This window comes from Cyprinodon tularosa, unplaced genomic scaffold (assembly GCF_016077235.1).
Source record: "Cyprinodon tularosa strain WSP-4 unplaced genomic scaffold, ASM1607723v1 ctg949, whole genome shotgun sequence".
Taxonomy (NCBI): domain Eukaryota; kingdom Metazoa; phylum Chordata; class Actinopteri; order Cyprinodontiformes; family Cyprinodontidae; genus Cyprinodon; species Cyprinodon tularosa.
This window is the reverse complement of record NW_024039728.1, coordinates 118,406-138,320: the sequence shown is the minus strand read 5'-3', so window position 1 is coordinate 138,320 and position 19,915 is coordinate 118,406. Positions and strand designations below refer to the sequence as shown.

Genomic DNA, 19,915 nt, shown 5'->3' with positions numbered 1-19,915 from the left:
CCTCAAGTGAAAATGTTTTAGCTTTTCCTCTTCAAGGAACTTTTTATAATCCAATTATTAATTGGACAAATTATTTAGATTCATCGGTCAGCAAAATAATGATTAACTGCAGCCCTAGATATCATTCATAAGGATGAAATAGAAATGATTGTTATCTGTTCCATTTAATATAGCATTAATAAAATAAAAAATGAACTATTCTACGTTTTTTTTTTTTTACATTATTTTATTATAAACAATTGGAAAAAAATGTTTCTTATCGTTTTATTGTTGGTTAAAATGTAACAGGAATAATATACGGATTGGTTACAATATTTATATCATTATGGAAATACATGTTGGTGCATGCTTGATTTTTAAACATTAAGGCAAAAAATATCCAGGCAAACATAAATCCCTCCCACCGGTAGTGACGTAGATATATAGAGGGGCTGTGGGATTTGTAGTCCAGTTTAAAAAATGGTTTCTTCTCTTTACTCTTGGGAGATAAAACCAGGCTACTAGCTAACATAAATCATTTAATATTCAGAATAAAAATATTATTGCGTTTACGGTGCAGTAATTGACCTCTGGACATGTTAAGAATATAAACTAAACTCAGATAAACAGCAACATTCCCAGAATTCCTTGCGTCATGTCGTTCATCGCTTCTGCGGCTCGTTTGAAACATGGAGGAAAAGGAAAGAAACTCTGCGAAGCCCGATAGAAAACAAACAGAACCGGAGACTGAGAGCAAACAAACAGAACCGGAGCCGGTACCGGAGGGTGATGAATTAAATGTCTGCTCTGAGAGGTTCGACCCGCTGCTGGCTCTCTACTCCCCCACGGCGCCGCCGCTTCCCTTCCCCAACATTAAATGCTTCAACAACGTGGCGGAGTACGAGAGCTTCCTGAGAGGCGGCCCTGGCCGAGCAAAGCCGGAGAATGTGGAGAAAAGGCTGCGGAAAGCCACGAAGGGCCGGGCGGACCCGGAGCGCATGGAGAGGCTGAGAAAGCTGATGGTGAACAACCCGGTGACCGAGTCCCAGGAGGCGGGAGAGAGCAGCGGGGCAGCGCCGAGAGGAAGGAGGCGGAGACCGCAGAGAAACGTCCTGACCAGGATGGCCTGTAGGTCCTAAAACAGACCCTACAAACTAAACACAGTTAATTTAGGTTTTATTTGTCTAAAGTTAGAAACCGCATATTTTACGACGCAGTATTAGAGCCAGGCTAGAAAATGTTGTCTTCTATTTCGAGAATAAACTCGTAAAATTACGAGAATAAACTCGTAAAATTACGAGAATAAACTCGTAAAATTACGAGAATAAACTCGTACAATTACGAGAATAAACTCGTAAAATTACGAGAATAGTCGTACAATTACGAGAATAAAGTCGTAAAATTACGAAAATAAAGTCGTAAAATTACCAGAACAAAGTCGTAAAAATTACGGGAATAAAGTCGTAAAATTGGCAGTATAAAGTCGTAAAATACGTCAATTAAGTCGTAAAATTACGAGAAGAAAGTCGTGAAATTACGAGAAGAAAGTCGTAAAATTACGAGAAGAAAGTCGTAAAATTACGAGAATAAAGTCGTAAAATTGGCAGTATAAAGTCGTAAAATTACGTCAATAAAGTCGCAAAATTACTAGAACAAAGTCATAAAATTACCAGAACAAAGTCGTAAAATTACGAGAATAAAGGCGTAAAATTACGAGAATAAAGTCGTAAAATTACGAGAATAAAGTCGTAAAATTATGAGAAGAAAGTCATAAAATTACGTCAATTACGTCATAAATTACGTCAATATTACGAGAATAGAATTTAGATATCCGTTTAGATATCTGTATTTACATTTTGATTAGGATGAATAATAATTTAAGATATCTAAAATTACGTTTTGACTAGTCAAAAGTCCTTTCAAGATATCTCAAATTACGACACCGGATTTGTCATTTAAAGCGTCACACGCTGATTTAACTTTTCCTCCTTTGGATTAAACTGACAGTAAGGAATTTTTTAGGAATGATCCTCCTGGAAGCCCATTAAAAAGATCATTACACATTTTGACCACTCAGAATGTCAATTTAAGATATTTTTAATGGAAAAGCTGAACAATTTAAGATATCATCAATTCATTTAGAGATATCTTAAAAGGAATTTCGAATAGTCAAACTTACAACTCAAGATATCTTTAAATTTGTTTTTTCTAGTCATTATTTGCTTTTAAGATATCTATAATTGAGTTTTCCCTAGTCAAAACTGCATATCTCCTATCCTAAAATACATTTAAGATATCATGAACTATGGTGGCATTTGAGATATCTTTAATTAGAATTATGACTAGTCAAAACTAAAATCGAGATATCTTAAAATTAGTTTGACTATTCGTAATTTAATCGTAGATATCTGAGATGTGTATTTCAGATAGTCAGTAATTCATGCTAGATATCTTAAATTGACATCTCCATACAAGTTAGTGGTAAATCTGACGTCATTTCGACTAGTCAAAATATAACTAGAAAAAGCTGTTTCGGAGAAACATCAAAGTGGGAATGCTTTTGCTGAATGAAACAAGCTGAAATTAACTGCAGAACATATGAAAATGTGATAGGAAGTCATCAGAAAGTTCAAACTGCAGAAAACAATTGAATTATCTGAAGATTTTGTAGGGTAGAATCATTTGGCAGTAAAATTGCAGAAACAGACTCATCTTAAAAGCTGCACAGCCAAACCATACATGATATCAAAAAATGTCTTGAATGTGGGCACTAGAAGGGTCTTAATATAATGTCTCCCAAGTTGCTAGAAAAATGTATAAAGAAATTTTGAAGGGGGGTTTACCTACTTTCCAGAAACATGTCAGGCGTGTTATGAATTAGCAGCAAACAGAAAAGCTTAATTCCTGTCCAGAAACAGAGCAGAATGAAGCCAAAGTTCACAACATAGGCTGAAAAGTATGAAATTAGCTGAAGTAGAAAAGAAATTACAAAGAAAAACTTTAATCTTATCTGGTTGAAGAAAAAATTTGTAGCTTAAGGATGGGAAGTAAAATGTTGAGGACGATGGTATTGAATAAGTATTAACATTTTGAAATCATATGTGGAAATGTCAAGACTTGGCAAAACAATTGGAAAATTATTTAAAATGTGTCGGTTGATCAGCATAAAGAAAACAGTGTCATCCTTAGAGGATTGAAAATCTACAAACCTATGTGCAAGACTGACCATGAGAAGCAGAGGAAGGACAGAGAGAGAAGCTTATAGAAAGAGAGCTAATACCACTTAAGGAGCTGAATTTATAAAAAAAATTGAACCTGCATGTTACGAGCCGCTGTGGTAATGAAAGCACCGTTGGCAGGCTTAGGCTGCATGTTACAAGGTTAGCAGATGCTTTATTACAGTATAAATCTTAGAACCTGATTAAGAAATATGCACTGAGGTGTGTGGTCCACAGGCCTTGGTAGTGTAATTTGAAGAAATTGGTTGACTTTGGGTCATAGCTACAAGCCATACGGCACAATGAATGAGTGTGCGTAAGGAAGAGGCTTTTATTTTGTAGGTTCCCTTTAGTCTTATTTTGAAAGTCTATCATGGATGTGTGTCAAGGGAAGGGTCATGCCCAGCAGTGATATAGAATCCATTTCCAAATATGAAATCACTGGTTTTCCATGTTATTGGGTGAATAGATGCTGTATTAGAGCGTAAATGGGAGACTTTTATTGTGAAATTTGCTCCTGGGTATGTTTTGAAAAGGCTTCTAGAGTCTAATAGTAACAAGCTGGTGGAGTTTGGGTCATAATGCTGAGCCATTTGCATCAATTAATACACGAGTATAATATAGAGGCTTTTATTTTGTAGGGTAACTGAAGTCTTATTTTGAAAGTCTAGCAGGGTTGTGTGTTGAGAAAAGGGTCAGACCCAGCAGTGATACTTGATGACTTTCCAATCGTTAAATTACTCTTTTCCCTTGTTATTAGGGCAGTAGATAAAGTGGCAATGGGAGGCTTTTATTTTGAAATTTTCCATGGGGTGTGTTTTGAAAACCCCCTAGAGTCTCATTTTTTAAAAAGTGGTTGAGTTTCTGTCTAAGCGAGAGCTATCCTTTGTCTCCAATTGGGGTAACTTTCATGGCTGTAGCTCATTCACAGCCTTAATGGGAAGGAGGAATATAAAGGTTTATAAATCCTGCTGGTCTCATTAAATAACATGCAGCACAATGGTAGAGCAGAACTCTCAAAAGCAAAACTTTCCCTCCGAACAAACGAGCGGTGAGCCAAAACCGTATTAGGTATTCAAAAAATTCTTTCACCGTGAGCGTCAGCCATCTTTGGACTACAACTGGTGTAACTTTCATATTTCTACAATATTTCGTCTAGGCGTGGTGACGATGTAAAAAAGTGTATAATTGTCAAAATCTTGATTTTGGGGTTCGGACAGATTTGTTACCCCCGAACAAACCTTTTTCCTAGCTAAACGATAAAAGATATCGACACACTTCCTTCAATGTGAGTGCTAGGAAGGTCTGAGGAACAACTTCCACAAGGCTCATGTTGCTACGTCGAACGGTTCCCGAATGGGAGCGATACGAAAAAATCTGTTTTTTTGAATTTTCAGTTCGGATTTTCAGAGAGCTCTCATTGGATTTCTATTGGGGAAGTGTGGACTTCTTCGTGGTCTGGGCCAAACTGTCGGAAAACCGTAAATGCCACACAGATGAGGGTTACATTTCCTGAATCCTGACAAAAATCCCTACGTTTTGATGTAAAATTTATCTAGATAGGGTAAAAAATGAGCGAGTGAGTTGAAGCTGTTCGGCATGAGTGAAATGTTTGAAAACGCTAGAGTGGCACACTCTAGCAGCTGAACATTCCGTCCATAGACTTCCATTATAAATTTGAAAATTTGTAAAAATTGTTTAAAAGTTTGAAGCTTCACTGAAGCAAAACTGTAAAAGTTAGCTGAAAGCCGAGTTAAACAGTAATAGCAGAAAGATACGGAAACATTTTAAAAGTTGAATGGTGTTTCTAGCTGAAAGTATGCTGAAGTAGTTAAAGGGCAAAGTAGCTGAAGATTTAGTGGAATTTTTGAAGTTTTACATGCATTTCAATGGGGCCAAAAATCGCAGAAAAAGCTGAATATCGCGAAAACTACGAACAATATCTTTACCAAAAGATATAGCAGAATTCTCCTGAACAAGCTGAACGTTTTGATACCAAATTTGTTTAAATCGGCTGAAAACTGTTGAACTAGTTAAACGAAGAAAAACCTACGGAATAATAATAATAATAACTAGAAAAAGCTGTTTCGGAGAAACATCAAAGTGGGAATGCTTTTGCTGAATGAAAAAAGCTGAAATTAACTGCAGAACATATAAAAATGTGATAGGAAGTCATTAGAAACTTCAAACTGCAGAAAACAATTGAATCATCTGAAGATTTTATAGGGTAGAAACATCTGGCAGTAAAATGGCAGAAACAAACTCATCTTAAAAGCTGCACAGTCAAACCATACATGATATCAAAAAATGTTGATCAGCATAAAGAAAACAGTGTCATCATTTGAGGATTGAAAATTTACAAACCTATGTGCAAGACTAACCATGAGAAGCAGAGGAAGGACAGAGAGAGAAGCTTATAGAAAGAGAGCTAATACCACTTAAGGAGCTGAATTTATAAAAAAAAAACTAACCTGCATAATACGAGCCGCTGTGGTGATGAAAGCACAGTTGGCAGGCTTAGGCTGCATGTTACTAGGTTAGCAGATGCTTTATTACAGTGTAAATCTTAGAGCCTTATTAAGAAATGTAAACTGAGGTGTGTGGTCAACAGGCCTTGGTAGTGTAATTTGAAGAAATTGGTTGACTTTGGGTCATAGCTACAAGCCATACTGCACAATGAATGAGTGTGCATAAGGAAGAGGCTTTTATTTTGTAGGGTCCCTTTAGTCTTATTTTGAAAGTCTATCATGGATGTGTGTCAAGGGAAGGGTCATGCCCAGCAGTGATATAGAATCCATTTCTAAATATGAAATCACTGGTTTTCCATGTTATTGGGTGAATAGATAATATATTAGAGCATAAATGGGAGACTTTTATTGTGAAATTCGCTCTGGGGTATGTTGTGAAAAGGTCCCTAGAGTCTAATAGAATCAAGCTGGTAGAGTTTGGGTCATAATTCTGAGCCATTTGCATCAATTAATACACAAGTATAATATAGAGGCTTTTATTTTGTAGGGTCACTGGAGTCTTATTTTGAAAGTCTAGCAGGGTTGTGTGTTGAGAAAAGGGTCAGACCCAGCAGTGATACTTGATGACTTTTCAATCCTTAAATCACTCTTTCCCCCTGTTATTAGGGCAGTAGATGAAGTGGAAATGGGAGGCTTTTATTTTGAAATTTGCTGTGGGGTGTGTTATGAAACCCCCCCTAGAGTATAATTTTAAAAAAGTCGTTGAGTTTGGGTCATAATGTTGAGCCATATGCTGGGAAAAAAAATATGAGTTTAATGTAGGGGCTTTTATTTTGAAGGGTCCCCGGAGTCTTATTTTGAAAGTCTAAACCTTTTTTTGCGTGTGAAGGGAAGGGTCATGGCCAGTAGTCATATTGTATCCACTTCCTAATGTTAAATCAGTGTTGTCTCCCTCCATTAGATTAAAATGTGCTGTTTAAAGTGGTGGAGGTAAAATCCTTTGAAGCACGGTTACCTTGACAACGCTTAACGAGCCTGTCAGTGACAGAGAGACATGCGCATCACTTTCGTTCCTTTCCTCTCAGGCTTTTTTGAATGGGAATAGCAGCTTCGAACAAACGAGTGCTGAAGACAAACCGTAAATGGTATCTAAAAAATTCTTTCAGTCTAAGCGAGAGCTATCCTTTGTCTCCAATTGGGATAACGTTCATGGCTGTAGCTCATTCACAGCCTTAATGGGAAGGAGAAATTTAAAGGTTTATAAATCCTGCTGGTCTCATTAAATAACATGGAGTCACATGGTAGAGCAGAGCTCTCAAAAGCAAAACTTTCCCTCCGAACAAACGAGCGGTGAGCCAAAACCGTAATAGGTATTCAAAAAATTCTTTCACCGTGAGCGTCAGCCATCTTTGGACTACAACTGGTGTAACTTTCATATTTCTACAATATTTCGTCTAGGCGTGGTGACGATGTAAAAAAGTGTATAATTGTCAAAATCTTGATTTTGGGGTTCGGACAGATTTGTTACCCCCGAACAAACCTTTTTCCTGGCTAAACGATAAAAGATATCAACACACTTCCTTCAATGTGAGTGCTAGGAAGGTCTGAGGAACAACTTCCACAAGGCTCATGTTGCTACGTCGAACGGTTCCCGAATGGGAGCGATACGAAAAAGTCTGTTTTTTTGAATTTTCAGTTCGGATTTTCAGAGAGCTCTCATTGGATTTCTATTGGGGAAGTGTGGACTTCTTCGTGGTCTGGGCCAAACTGTCGGAAAACCGTAAATGCCACACAAATTAGGGTTACATTTTCTGAATCCTGACAAAAATCCCTACATTTTGATGTAAAATTTGTCTAGATAGAGTAAAAGATGAGCGAGTGAGTTGAAGCTGTTCGGCATGAGTGAAATGTTTGAAAACGCTAGAGTGGCACACTCTAGCTGCTGAACATTCCGTCCATAGACTTCCATTATAAATTTGAAAATCTTAAAATTTTCTTCTAAAGTTTGAAGCTTCACTGAAGCAAAACTGTAAAAGTTAGCAAAAAGCTGAGTTAAACAGTAATAGCAGAAAGATACGGAAACATTTTAAAAGTTGAATGGTGTTTCTAGCTGAAAGTATGCTGAAGTAGTTAAAGGGCAAAGTAGCTAAAGTTTTAGCAGAATTTTTGAAGTTTTACATGCATTTCAATGGGGCAAAAAATCGCAGAAAAAGCTGAATATCGCGAAAACTACGAACAACATCTTTACCAAAAGTCATAGCAGAATTCTCCTGAACAAGCTGAACGTTTTGATACCAAATTTGTTTAAATCAGCTGAAAACTGTTGAACTAGTTAAACGAAGAAAAACCTACGGAATAATAATAATAATAACTAGAAAAAGCTGTTTCGGAGAAACAGCAAGTGGGAATGCTTTTGCTGAATGAAACAAGCTGAAATTAATAGCAGAACATATGAAAATGTGATAGGAAGTCATCAGAAACTTCAAACTGCAGAAAACAATTGAATCATCTGAAGATTTTGTAGGGTAGAATCATTTGGCAGTAAAATGGCAGAAACAAACTCATCTTAAAAGCTACACAGCCAAACCATACATAATATAAAAAAATGTCTTGAATGTGGGCACTAGAAGGGTCTTAATATAATGTCTCCCAAGTTTCTAGAAAAATGTATAAAGAAATTTTGAAGGGGGGTTTACCTACTTTCCAGAAACATGTTAGGCTTGTTATGAATTAGCAGCAAACAGAAAAGCTTAATTCCTGTCCAGAAAGAGAGCAGAATGAAGCCAAAGTTCTCAGCATAGGCTGAAAAGTATTAAATTAGCTGAATCAGAAAATAAATTACAAAGAAAAACTTGAATCTTATCTGGTTGAAGAAAAAATGAGTAGCTCAAGGATGGGAAGTAAAATGTTGAGGAAGATGGTATTGAATAAGTATCAAAATTTAGAAATTGTGGAAATGTCAAGACTTTGCAAAACAATTTGAAATGATTTAAAATGTGTCGGTTGATAAGCATAAAGAAAACAGTGTCATCCTTAGAGGATTGAAAATCTAAAAACCTATGTGCAAGACCGACCATGACAAGCAGAGGAAGGACAGAGAGAGAAGCTTATAGAAAGAGAGCTAATACCACTTAAGGAGCTGAATTTATCAAAAAATGTAACCTGCATGTTAAGAGCCGCTGTGTTGATGACAGCACCGTTGGCAGGCTTAGGCTGCATGTTAAGAGGTTAGCAGATGCTTTATTACAGTGTAAATCTTAGAACCTGATTAAGAAATATGCACTGAGGTTTGTGGTCATCAGGCCTTGGTAGTGTAATTTGAAGAAATTGGTTGAGTTTGGGTCATAGGTACGAGCCATATGGCACAATGAATGAGTGTATGTAAGGAAGAGGCTTTTATTTTGTAGAGTCCCTTTAGTCTTATTTCGAAAGTCTATCATGGATGTGTGTTAAGGGAAGGGTCATGTCCTGCAGTGATATAGAATCCATTTCTAAATATGAAATCACTGGTTTTCCATGTTATTGGGTGAATAGATGCTGTATTAGAGCATAAATGGGAGACTTTTATTGTGAAATTCACTCTGGGGTATGTTTTGAAAAGGTCCCTAGAGTCTAATAGAAACAAACTGGTAGAGTTTGGGACATAATGCTGAGCCATTTGCATCAATTATTACGCGAGTATAATATAGAGGCTTTTATTTTGTAGGGTCACTGGAGTCTTATTTTGAAAGTCTAGCAGTAGTGTGTTGAGAAAAGGGTCAGACCCAGCAGTGATACTTGATGACTTTCTAATCATTAAATCACTCTTTCCCTTGTTATTAGGGCAGTAGATGAAGTGGCAATGGGAGGCTTTTATTTTGAAATTTGCTGTGGGGTGTGTTTTGAAAAACCCCTAGTCTCATTTTTTTTAAAAAGTGGTTGAGTTTGGGTCATAATGTTGAGCCATATGCTGGGAAAAAAATATGAGTTTAATGTAGGGGCTTTTATTTTGAAGGGTCCCCGGAGTCTTATTTTGAAAAACCCCTAGTCTCATTTTTTTTTAAAAGTGGTTGAGTTTGGGTCATAATGTTGAGCCATATGCTGGGAAAAAAATATGAGTTTAATGTAGGGGCTTTTATTTTGAAGGGTCCCCGGAGTCTTATTTTGAAAGTCTATCAGGGTTGCGTGTGAAGGGAAGGGTCATGGTCAGTAGTCATATTGTATCCACTTCCTAATGTTAAATCAGTGTTGTCTCCCTCCATTAGATTAAAATGTGCTGTTTAAAGTGGTGGAGGTAAAATCCTTTGAAGCACGGTTACCTTGACAACGTTAACGAGCCTGTCAGTGAGAGAGAGACATGCGCATCACTTTCGTTCCTTAGTTCTCAGGCTTTTTTGAATGGGATTATCAGCTCCGAACAAACGAGTGCTGAAGACAAACCGTAAATGGTATCTAAAAAATTATTTCAGTCTAAGCGAGAGCTATCCTTTGTCTCCGATTGGGGTAACTTTCATGGCTGTAGCTCATTCATAACCTTAATGGGAAGGAGGAATAAAAAGGTTTGAGAAATCCTGCTGGTCTCATTGATTAACATGCAGCACAATGGTAGAGCAGAACTCTCAAAAGCAAAACTTTCCCTCCGAACAAACGAGCGGTGAGCCAAAACCGTATTAGGTATTCAAAAAATTATTTCACCGTGAGCGTCAGCCATCTTTGGACTACAACTGGTATGACTTTCATATTTCTACAATATTTCGTCTAGGCGTGGTGACGATGTAAAAAAGTGTATAATTGTCAAAATCTTGATTTTGGGGTTCGGACAGATTTGTTACCCCCGAACAAACCTTTTTCCTAGCTAAACGATAAAAGATATCGACACACTTCCTTCAATGTGAGTGCTAGGAAGGTCTGAGGAACAACTTCACCAAGGCTCATGTTGCTACGTCGAACGGTTCCCGAATGGGAGCGATACGAAAAAGTCTGTTTTTTTGAATTTTCAGTTCGGATTTTCAGAGAGCTCTCATTGGCTTTCTATTGGGGAAGTGTGGACTTCTTCGTGGTCTGGGTCAAACTGTCGGAAAACCGTAAATGCCACACAAATGAGGGTTACATTTCCTGAATCCTGACAAAAATCCCTACGTTTTGATGTAAAATTTATCTAGATAGAGTAAAAAATGAGCGAGTGAGTTGAAGCTGTTCGGCATGAGTGAAATGTTTGAAAACGCTAGAGTGGCACACTCTAGCAGCTGAACATTCCGTCCATAGACTTCCATTATAAATTTGAAAATCTGTAAAAAATGTTTAAAAGTTTGAAGCTTCACTGAAGCAAAACTGTAAAAGTTAGCTGAAAGCCGAGTTAAACAGTAATAGCAGAAAGATACGGAAACATTTTAAAAGTTGAATGGTGTTTCTAGCTGAAAGTATGCTGAAGTAGTTAAAGGGCAAAGTAGCTGAAGATTTAGTGGAATTTTTGAAGTTTTACATGCATTTTAATGGGGCCAAAAATCGCAGAAAAAGCTGAATATCGCGAAAACTACGAACAATATCTTTACCAAAAGTCATAGCAGAATTCTCCTGAACAAGCTGAACGTTTTGATACCAAATTTGTTTAAATCAGCTGAAAACTGTTGAACTAGTTAAACGAAGAAAAACCTACGGAATAATAATAATAATAATAATAATAAAGAAAAACAGAAAAACAATAAGTGGGAATGCATAAGCATTCCCACTTGAAAACAGAAAAACAATAAGTGGGAATGCATAAGCATTCCCACTTGACTAGAAAAAGCTGTTTCGGAGAAACATCAAAGTGGGAATGCTTTTGCTGAATGAAAAAAGCTGAAATTAACTGCAGAACATATAAAAATGTGATAGGAAGTCATTAGAAACTTCAAACTGCAGAAAACAATTGAATCATCTGAAGATTTTATAGGGTAGAAACATCTGGCAGTAAAATGGCAGAAACAAACTCATCTTAAAAGCTGCACAGTCAAACCATACATGATATCAAAAAATGTTGATCAGCATAAAGAAAACAGTGTCATCATTTGAGGATTGAAAATTTACAAACCTATGTGCAAGACTAACCATGAGAAGCAGAGGAAGGACAGAGAGAGAAGCTTATAGAAAGAGAGCTAATACCACTTAAGGAGCTGAATTTATAAAAAAAAAAACTAACCTGCATAATACGAGCCGCTGTGGTGATGAAAGCACAGTTGGCAGGCTTAGGCTGCATGTTACTAGGTTAGCAGATGCTTTATTACAGTGTAAATCTTAGAGCCTTATTAAGAAATGTAAACTGAGGTGTGTGGTCAACAGGCCTTGGTAGTGTAATTTGAAGAAATTGGTTGACTTTGGGTCATAGCTACAAGCCATACTGCACAATGAATGAGTGTGCATAAGGAAGAGGCTTTTATTTTGTAGGGTCCCTTTAGTCTTATTTTGAAAGTCTATCATGGATGTGTGTCAAGGGAAGGGTCATGCCCAGCAGTGATATAGAATCCATTTCTAAATATGAAATCACTGGTTTTCCATGTTATTGGGTGAATAGATAATATATTAGAGCATAAATGGGAGACTTTTATTGTGAAATTCGCTCTGGGGTATGTTGTGAAAAGGTCCCTAGAGTCTAATAGAATCAAGCTGGTAGAGTTTGGGTCATAATTCTGAGCCATTTGCATCAATTAATACACAAGTATAATATAGAGGCTTTTATTTTGTAGGGTCACTGGAGTCTTATTTTGAAAGTCTAGCAGGGTTGTGTGTTGAGAAAAGGGTCAGACCCAGCAGTGATACTTGATGACTTTTCAATCCTTAAATCACTCTTTCCCCCTGTTATTAGGGCAGTAGATGAAGTGGAAATGGGAGGCTTTTATTTTGAAATTTGCTGTGGGGTGTGTTATGAAACCCCCCCTAGAGTATAATTTTAAAAAAGTCGTTGAGTTTGGGTCATAATGTTGAGCCATATGCTGGGAAAAAAAATATGAGTTTAATGTAGGGGCTTTTATTTTGAAGGGTCCCCGGAGTCTTATTTTGAAAGTCTATCAGGGTTGCGTGTGAAGGGAAGGGTCATGGCCAGTAGTCATATTGTATCCACTTCCTAATGTTAAATCAGTGTTGTCTCCCTCCATTAGATTAAAATGTGCTGTTTAAAGTGGTGGAGGTAAAATCCTTTGAAGCACGGTTACCTTGACAACGCTTAACGAGCCTGTCAGTGACAGAGAGACATGCGCATCACTTTCGTTCCTTTCCTCTCAGGCTTTTTTGAATGGGAATAGCAGCTTCGAACAAACGAGTGCTGAAGACAAACCGTAAATGGTATCTAAAAAATTCTTTCAGTCTAAGCGAGAGCTATCCTTTGTCTCCAATTGGGATAACGTTCATGGCTGTAGCTCATTCACAGCCTTAATGGGAAGGAGGAATATAAAGGTTTATAAATCCTGCTGGTCTCATTAAATAACATGGAGTCACATGGTAGAGCAGAGCTCTCAAAAGCAAAACTTTCCCTCCGAACAAACGAGCGGTGAGCCAAAACCGTAATAGGTATTCAAAAAATTCTTTCACCGTGAGCGTCAGCCATCTTTGGACTACAACTGGTGTAACTTTCATATTTCTACAATATTTCGTCTAGGCGTGGTGACGATGTAAAAAAGTGTATAATTGTCAAAATCTTGATTTTGGGGTTCGGACAGATTTGTTACCCCCGAACAAACCTTTTTCCTAGCTAAACGATAAAAGATATCGACACACTTCCTTCAATGTGAGTGCTAGGAAGGTCTGAGGAACAACTTCCACAAGGCTCATGTTGCTACGTCAAACGGTTCCCAAATGGGAGCGATACGAAAAAGTCTGTTTTTTTTAATTTTCAGTTCGGATTTTCAGAGAGCTCTCATTGGATTTCTATTGGAGAAGTGTGGACTTCTTCGTGGTCTGGGCCAAACTGTCGGAAAACCGTAAATGCCACACAAATGAGGGTTACATTTCCTGAATCCTGACAAAAATCCCTACGTTTTGATGTAAAATTTATCTAGATAGGGTAAAAAATGAGCGAGTGAGTTGAAGCTGTTCGGCATGAGTGAAATGTTTGAAAACGCTAGAGTGGCACACTCTAGCAGCTGAACATTCCGTCCATAGACTTCCATTATAAATTTGAAAATCTTTAAATTTTCTTTTAAAGTTTGAAGCTTCACTGAAGCAAAACTGTAAAAGTTAGCAGAAAGCCGAGTTAAACAGTAATAGCAGAAAGATACGGAAACATTTTAAAAGTTGAATGGTGTTTCTAGCTGAAAGTATGCTGAAGTAGTTAAAGGTCAAAGATGCTGAAGGTTTAGCTGAATTTTGCTGAAATCTAAGAATTCTACATGCATTTCAATGGGACAAAAAAAACGCAGAAAAAGCTGAATATCGCGAAAACTACAAAAAATATCTTTACCAAAAGACATAGCAGAATTCTCCTGAACAAGCTGAACGTTTTGATACCAAAATTGTTGAAATCAGTTGAAAACTGCGGGACTAGTTAGAGTCAGAAAAATTAAAAGTGAAAAACAATAAGTGGGAATGCATAAGCATTCCCACTTGATTAGAGATATCTTAAATCGCTAAAACGTCAAGTCATAAAACAATTTGAGATATCTTGAATGTAAAGGCAGTACATTCGAAGTTATGTTAAAATGGCTTACCATAGAGCTGATGCCCTTATGTATCAACCTGGAGATGATTTGCTCAGACTCTTCTGCCCTGAAATTCAAACTAAAACATGACATCCTTTACTTACCTTGTTTACAGTGTTTCTGTTCTGGTCTCTGCTTGATTCGTTAAATCTTCTCTCTAATCTGCGGGTGTTTTTTTTCCTCAGTGTGTAAGGACAGTCCTCTGGGGGGGCTGAACTACTGCGTGCAGGAGAAGATCCGAGTCCGAGTTCACATCCGGACCTTCAAAGGGCTGAGAGGCGTTTGCTCCGGCTTCATCGTGGCCTTCGATAAATTCTGGAACATGGTGAGCCGACGTTAACAAATCTTTCTTATGTCTGATCAGCAGATGATCAATGTTTGGTTACGTCTCGTTTGCAGGCGATGGTTGACGTAGATGAGACGTACAGAGAGCCGCTGCTTGGAGAAGCCCTGTACCATGAAAAAGCCCTCACCATTTCACGGGTATCTGCTTCATGTTTCTAATTTCTCTTTTTTTTTTTCTGCTAAACATCGATATAAAGAATTTTGTCAGTTGTAGATTTTTCTTTATTATGAAGTCAGAATTCTGCCAAAACTGAACACACATAAAAAAATACTTAAGCTGTGTCCGAATGTCCGCCCTAAACACTAAATAGGGCACTATAGCCCCATTTACACCCCCGTCTGAGAACCGATCTTTGCCAAGCTTTGATCCTTACATCCTTTTACCCATCAGGCTAACATGGTTCCCCAGACCTGCCTATTGCTCTGTTCGAAAACCTAGGACGCGTCCTTAGAAGGCCAGATTCGAAGGCCGATTACGTCATAGCGCAGCGCCGAGGTCTGGTCGGATTCCAAGAGTCCTCGTTATGAGGCCTTAAAATGCGTCCTTCTTTTTGCCTGATTTGAAGGACGGGTCCGATGTATCCTCGGTATTCTTGGTTTATTCAGGATTCATTGCGAGACCAAGCAAGCCGGCTGCGAACAGTGGTGAAAATTGGAAGTTCAGTTTAATATAATCCAGTCTGTGAATAGTTCCATCTGAAATGAATGAAAACAGTTGTTTTAATGGTTATTGAGTCAGATATGTGGCGGTAATGTTTGATTTATCTAAAAGTTTTTATCTGTTACTGTGTAAATGGGTTTGGCTGGAATTTAAGGACAGATTCTAATATATCTGCAGTGCGAGGACTATAAATCTGATAATAATTTAATTTTTTTATTGCTGTTTTGCACAATATGCTTGACTAAGATTTTTTTGTTGTTGAATATTAGAGATTTTGCAGATATATTTTTTTTTATACATACATTGTTTCGATTTACTTATCTTTCTACCCCTTTTATAGAATAGAAGAGAAAATCCCTTCATTGTCCCACAATGGGCAAATTTACAGCAGCAGAAAGATTATTGAAAATGGTCACACAAATGAGGACCTTAGAAAAATGTATAAGAATAACATAATAGGGAAGAGTTAAAATATAAACAATAAAATACTGTAAAGTGTTTTAACAATATAAAACTGGGGAATAAATAACCAATATGCAGCTATGGACATTTTTGCAGTAATGGATATTTGAAAATAGCAGCAACATCAGAGATGTGCAGAATGACAGCAGCAGGTTATTTAACTGACTAAGGTTTCTATCGTTTCATTTGATTTGATCTGTTCCTGCTCCCGGTGGTTGGAGCCTTTATTCCACTCTGGATTCTTGTGAGTGTAGTCTTTGTTCACTTCACAGTAAAAAAGAAATAAATAAACAAACAGTTTTGAAAACTTCGGTTTTCATTCTTTTCCTGCTTTGTGTGTCAACTTTCATGGTTGCTAAGCAACAGAGCATACGGCGGTAAAACCCGCCGAAGGGTAGACCTGGTTGAATTCTCAGCCAAAACTCTTCCGGTCTCCTTATTTTCAAGGACTTGGAAGGATCCAGTCTAGGTAGACCGCGTCCTTGGAGGATGCAGCCCAGGTTTTCGAACAGAGCCTATGTCTCTGGGTATGGAGCATTGCAGGCTAACAAAAGAAGCCAAACGGACCCCATTCCAAAGGGCCGGACCCGTGCGTCAGTGTCGATTAGCTCAGAGCCGTTTCTTTCTTTAGATTACACACTATATACCATAATGTTAACATGGAAAGGAAACATAAAAGTCAAAAAGACTAGATTTATGTTTAAATCCAAAGCTGAAAATGTTAGCTCCCAGAAGTAGTGTAGGTACCCATTTCCGGTAAATGCATTATGAATAATTAAGTTTGTGAAGCCGGAGTATTTCACTGAAGCGTTAAGTATTTTTAAGTAAGTTGTCAATAAATGCCAGAGATGAGTGTTGGATATGAAGTCATTAACTCTACTCTTGAAGAGAACAGCCATTAGCCTGAACATGCTTTGCTAACGTTACCGTCACCTTCTGATCCATCCTGCGCGAACAGATATACACTATATTGCCAAAAGTATTTGCTCACCCATCCAAATTATTGGAATCAGGTGTTCCAATCACTTCCATGGCCACAGGTGTATAAATTCAAGCACCTAGGCATGCAGACTGTTTTTACAAACATTTGTGAAAGAATGGGTCGCTCTCAGGAGCTCAGTGAATTCCAGCGTGGAACTGTGATAGGATGCCACCTGTGCAACAAATCCAGTCGTGAAATTTCCTCGCTCCTAAATATTCCACAGTCAACTGTCAGCTGTATTATAAGAAAATGGAAGTGTTTGGGAACGACAGCAACTCAGCCACGAAGTGGTAGGCCACGTAAACTGACGGAGCGGGGTCAGCGGATGCTGACGCGCATAGTGCGAAGAGGTCGCCAACTTTCTGCAGAGTCAATCACTACAGACCTCCAAACTTCATGTGGCCTTCAGATTAGCTCAAGAACAGTGCGCAGAGAGCTTCATGGAATGGGTTTCCATGGTCGAGCAGCTGCATCCAAGCCATACATCACCAAGTGCAATGCAAAGCGTCGGATGCGGTGGTGTAAAGCACGCCGCCACTGGACTCTAGAGCAGTGGAGACGCGTTCTCTGGAGTGACGAATCGCGCTTCTCCATCTGGCAATCTGATGGACGGGTCTGGGTTTGGCGGTTGCCAGGAGAACGGTACTTGTCTGACTGCATTGTGCCAAGTGTAAAGTTTGGTGGAGGGGGGATTATGGTGTGAGGTTGTTTTTCAGGAGCTGGGCTTGGCCCCTTAGTTCCAGTGAAAGGAACTCTGAATGCTTCAGCATACCAAGACATTTTGGACAATTCCATGCTCCCAACTTTGTGGGAACAGTTTGGAGCTGGCCCCTTCCTCTTCCAACATGACTGTGCACCAGTGCACAAAGCAAGGTCCATAAAGACATGGATGACAGAGTCTGGTGTGGATGAACTTGACTGGCCTGCACAGAGTCCTGACCTCAACCCGATAGAACACCTTTGGGATGAATTAGAGCGGAGACTGAGAGCCAGGCCTTCTCGTCCAACATCAGTGTGCGACCTCACAAATGCGCTTCTGGAAGAATGGTCAAAAATTCCCATAAACACACTCCTAAACCTTGTGGACAGCCTTCCCAGAAGAGTTGAAGCTGTTCTAGCTGCAAAGGGTGGACCGACGTCATATTGAACCCTATGGATTAGGAACGGGATGTCACTTAAGCTCATATGTGAGTCAAGGCAGGTGAGCAAATACTTTTGGCAATATAGTGTATATCTGGGTGTCCATAAATAATCTAATTATGGTACTAAAATTACTTATTTCTATCCTAAACTCACTAAAGAATGCTAATACACATCTTTAAAAAAATGTTTTATGAATTCTCTGAGACAATTTTGTTGCTTTTTACATTTTCTTCGTTAAACTCCTTCTCTGGTGTCATCATCCGACGTGCTCAGAGCATTCCTGCAACATGTGATTAAACCATTGTAGTTGTTTCTTTCTTTAGATCTCGCTCTATATACCATAATGTTAACATGGAAGGAAAACGTAAAAGTCAAAAAGAATAGATTTATGTTTTAATCCAAAGCAGAAAAAGTTAGCTTCTGGAAGTAGCATAGGATCCCATTTCCAGTGCAGATCGGCCACAGAGGAATGATAAAACAGGATTTTAAGGCTTTTTTTTCTCAGGAAATACATTATTAACCTTTAACACGTTATATTTTAGTAGGCTTAATATTTTGGGGGAGGGGAAAATTTCATTTAGGTCTTTTTAACAAAATAAAATCGAGGGCGACCTGGGTTTATATCTGGATGCGCAAATGAGCTGATGGCGCATTCACAGAACGGATCGAGCTTCTGGGACGGATCAGGAAGTGACAGCAGCTTCTGGGAAGAAAGCAGAGCTTTCTAAAGAGGCGGGATTTCCTCCAATGTAACCAATCACAGGCAGTTTACTTTCTGGGGTTGGTTGAACCTTCAAAGTGACAAAAAGTTGAGATGAGAGCAGAGAAACAGGACCACAGGAGCATAAAACGCAGAGAATTAGCATGGATGGTTGGGACACATGATGTTTTCCTGTTTATGTTTTAAATTAAAAAGCATTTATTTTAGCATCATATCAAGCTTTCATTGTCTGTTTGCCAGCTTAGCAATAGGAACTAATGTAAAGTCCGTCTATTTTCCTCCTGGAAGTCAAACTTGATCCCCTGAATTTTCTTCAGATTATTTCTCAATAAAAATCTGTTTTTTTTTCCCACCAGCAGTAAAAAAATAAACGTCTTTTACGGCATATTTAGTTCATAGATTTTAAAGGCGTTCCTTTGCTTTTATCGACAAACGTTAATCCCAGCTAATCTCTGTCCAGCTCTTCGAGAAGCTGAGTCTGCAGGAAGGTTTGGGATCCAGCAAAAAGCCCGCCGACACCACGGATGGCAGCAGGAGAACACCATCAGAGTGCGGCGAAAGCAAACCGGACAAAAGCGACGTCTCGGCGTACGGGAAGGTGCACACGCGCCACATCAACCAGCTGTTTATCCGTGGTGAAAACGTTATCCTGGTGAACCCGCAGCCTCTCTGATGCCTTTTCTTCTCATACTAAACAACAGATTCCGGTGAATCGATGAGCTGTTATATCATATTGATATGAAAAACCAGAGAAATTATCCTTTCAGTGAAAAATAAAGGTCTCTTTATTGTGATGAAAGTCTGTGTGTTTTCTGTGTTCTGGTGGTGGGCCAGCAGGTGGCAGCAGAAACCCACAGCAGCCATCTGTGAGGCTATTGTCATGTGGAGAAGCTTGTCCCTTTATGTTGCTTTTCCCGTTAGTTTGAACAGGAATGACAGCGCGGTCTCAGCGGGCTTCATAAATGCATTATGAATAATTGAGTTTGTGAAGCTGGAGATTGCAGATGGCACTCAAAAGCTGTCATTTGTCTTGACGTCTCAGATTGCTTTTTACTCTTTAATGGGCACATTACCCATAAAAGCACAATTTACTGCATCTCGTGGAAGTTGTAAAGATGTTGCTCTGTTGTTTTTTTTTTTCCTTTTTCTTTTTAAATGACGACGTTTATCTGGGATGATCAGCGGATGCTTGTCTGCATATCTGCAACTTTTCTTATTTGGGTTTCATATCATTTTCTCTGCACAGAAGAAATGACCCTCTTCCAGTCTCTCAATATATATATATATT

The 19,915-nt window shown here is 38.5% G+C and overlaps 1 protein-coding gene across 1 annotated transcript; it reads left to right on the top strand.

The window, feature by feature from the left end:
- The first annotated feature begins 612 nt into the window (after nt 1–612).
- On the top strand, nt 613–19,421 carry lsm11 (LSM11, U7 small nuclear RNA associated). Its single transcript, XM_038275174.1, has 4 exons — nt 613–1,107; nt 14,499–14,638; nt 14,713–14,796; nt 19,088–19,421. Exons 1-4 carry the CDS (start codon nt 669–671, stop codon nt 19,298–19,300), a joined length of 876 nt encoding a protein of 291 aa, XP_038131102.1. The 5' UTR covers nt 613–668; the 3' UTR covers nt 19,301–19,421.
- Nucleotides 19,422–19,915: the final 494 nt, after the last annotated feature.

Coding starts and splice junctions, on each gene's coding strand:
- lsm11 (XM_038275174.1), top strand. CDS start 669: ATGGAGGAAAAGGAAAGAAACTCTGCGAAGCCCGATAGAAAACAAACA. Junction 1,108..14,498: donor CGTCCTGACCAGGATGGCCT/GTAGGTCCTAAA, acceptor TTTTTTCCTCAG/TGTGTAAGGACAGTCCTCTG. Junction 14,797..19,087: donor AAGCCCTCACCATTTCACGG/GTATCTGCTTCA, acceptor ATCTCTGTCCAG/CTCTTCGAGAAGCTGAGTCT.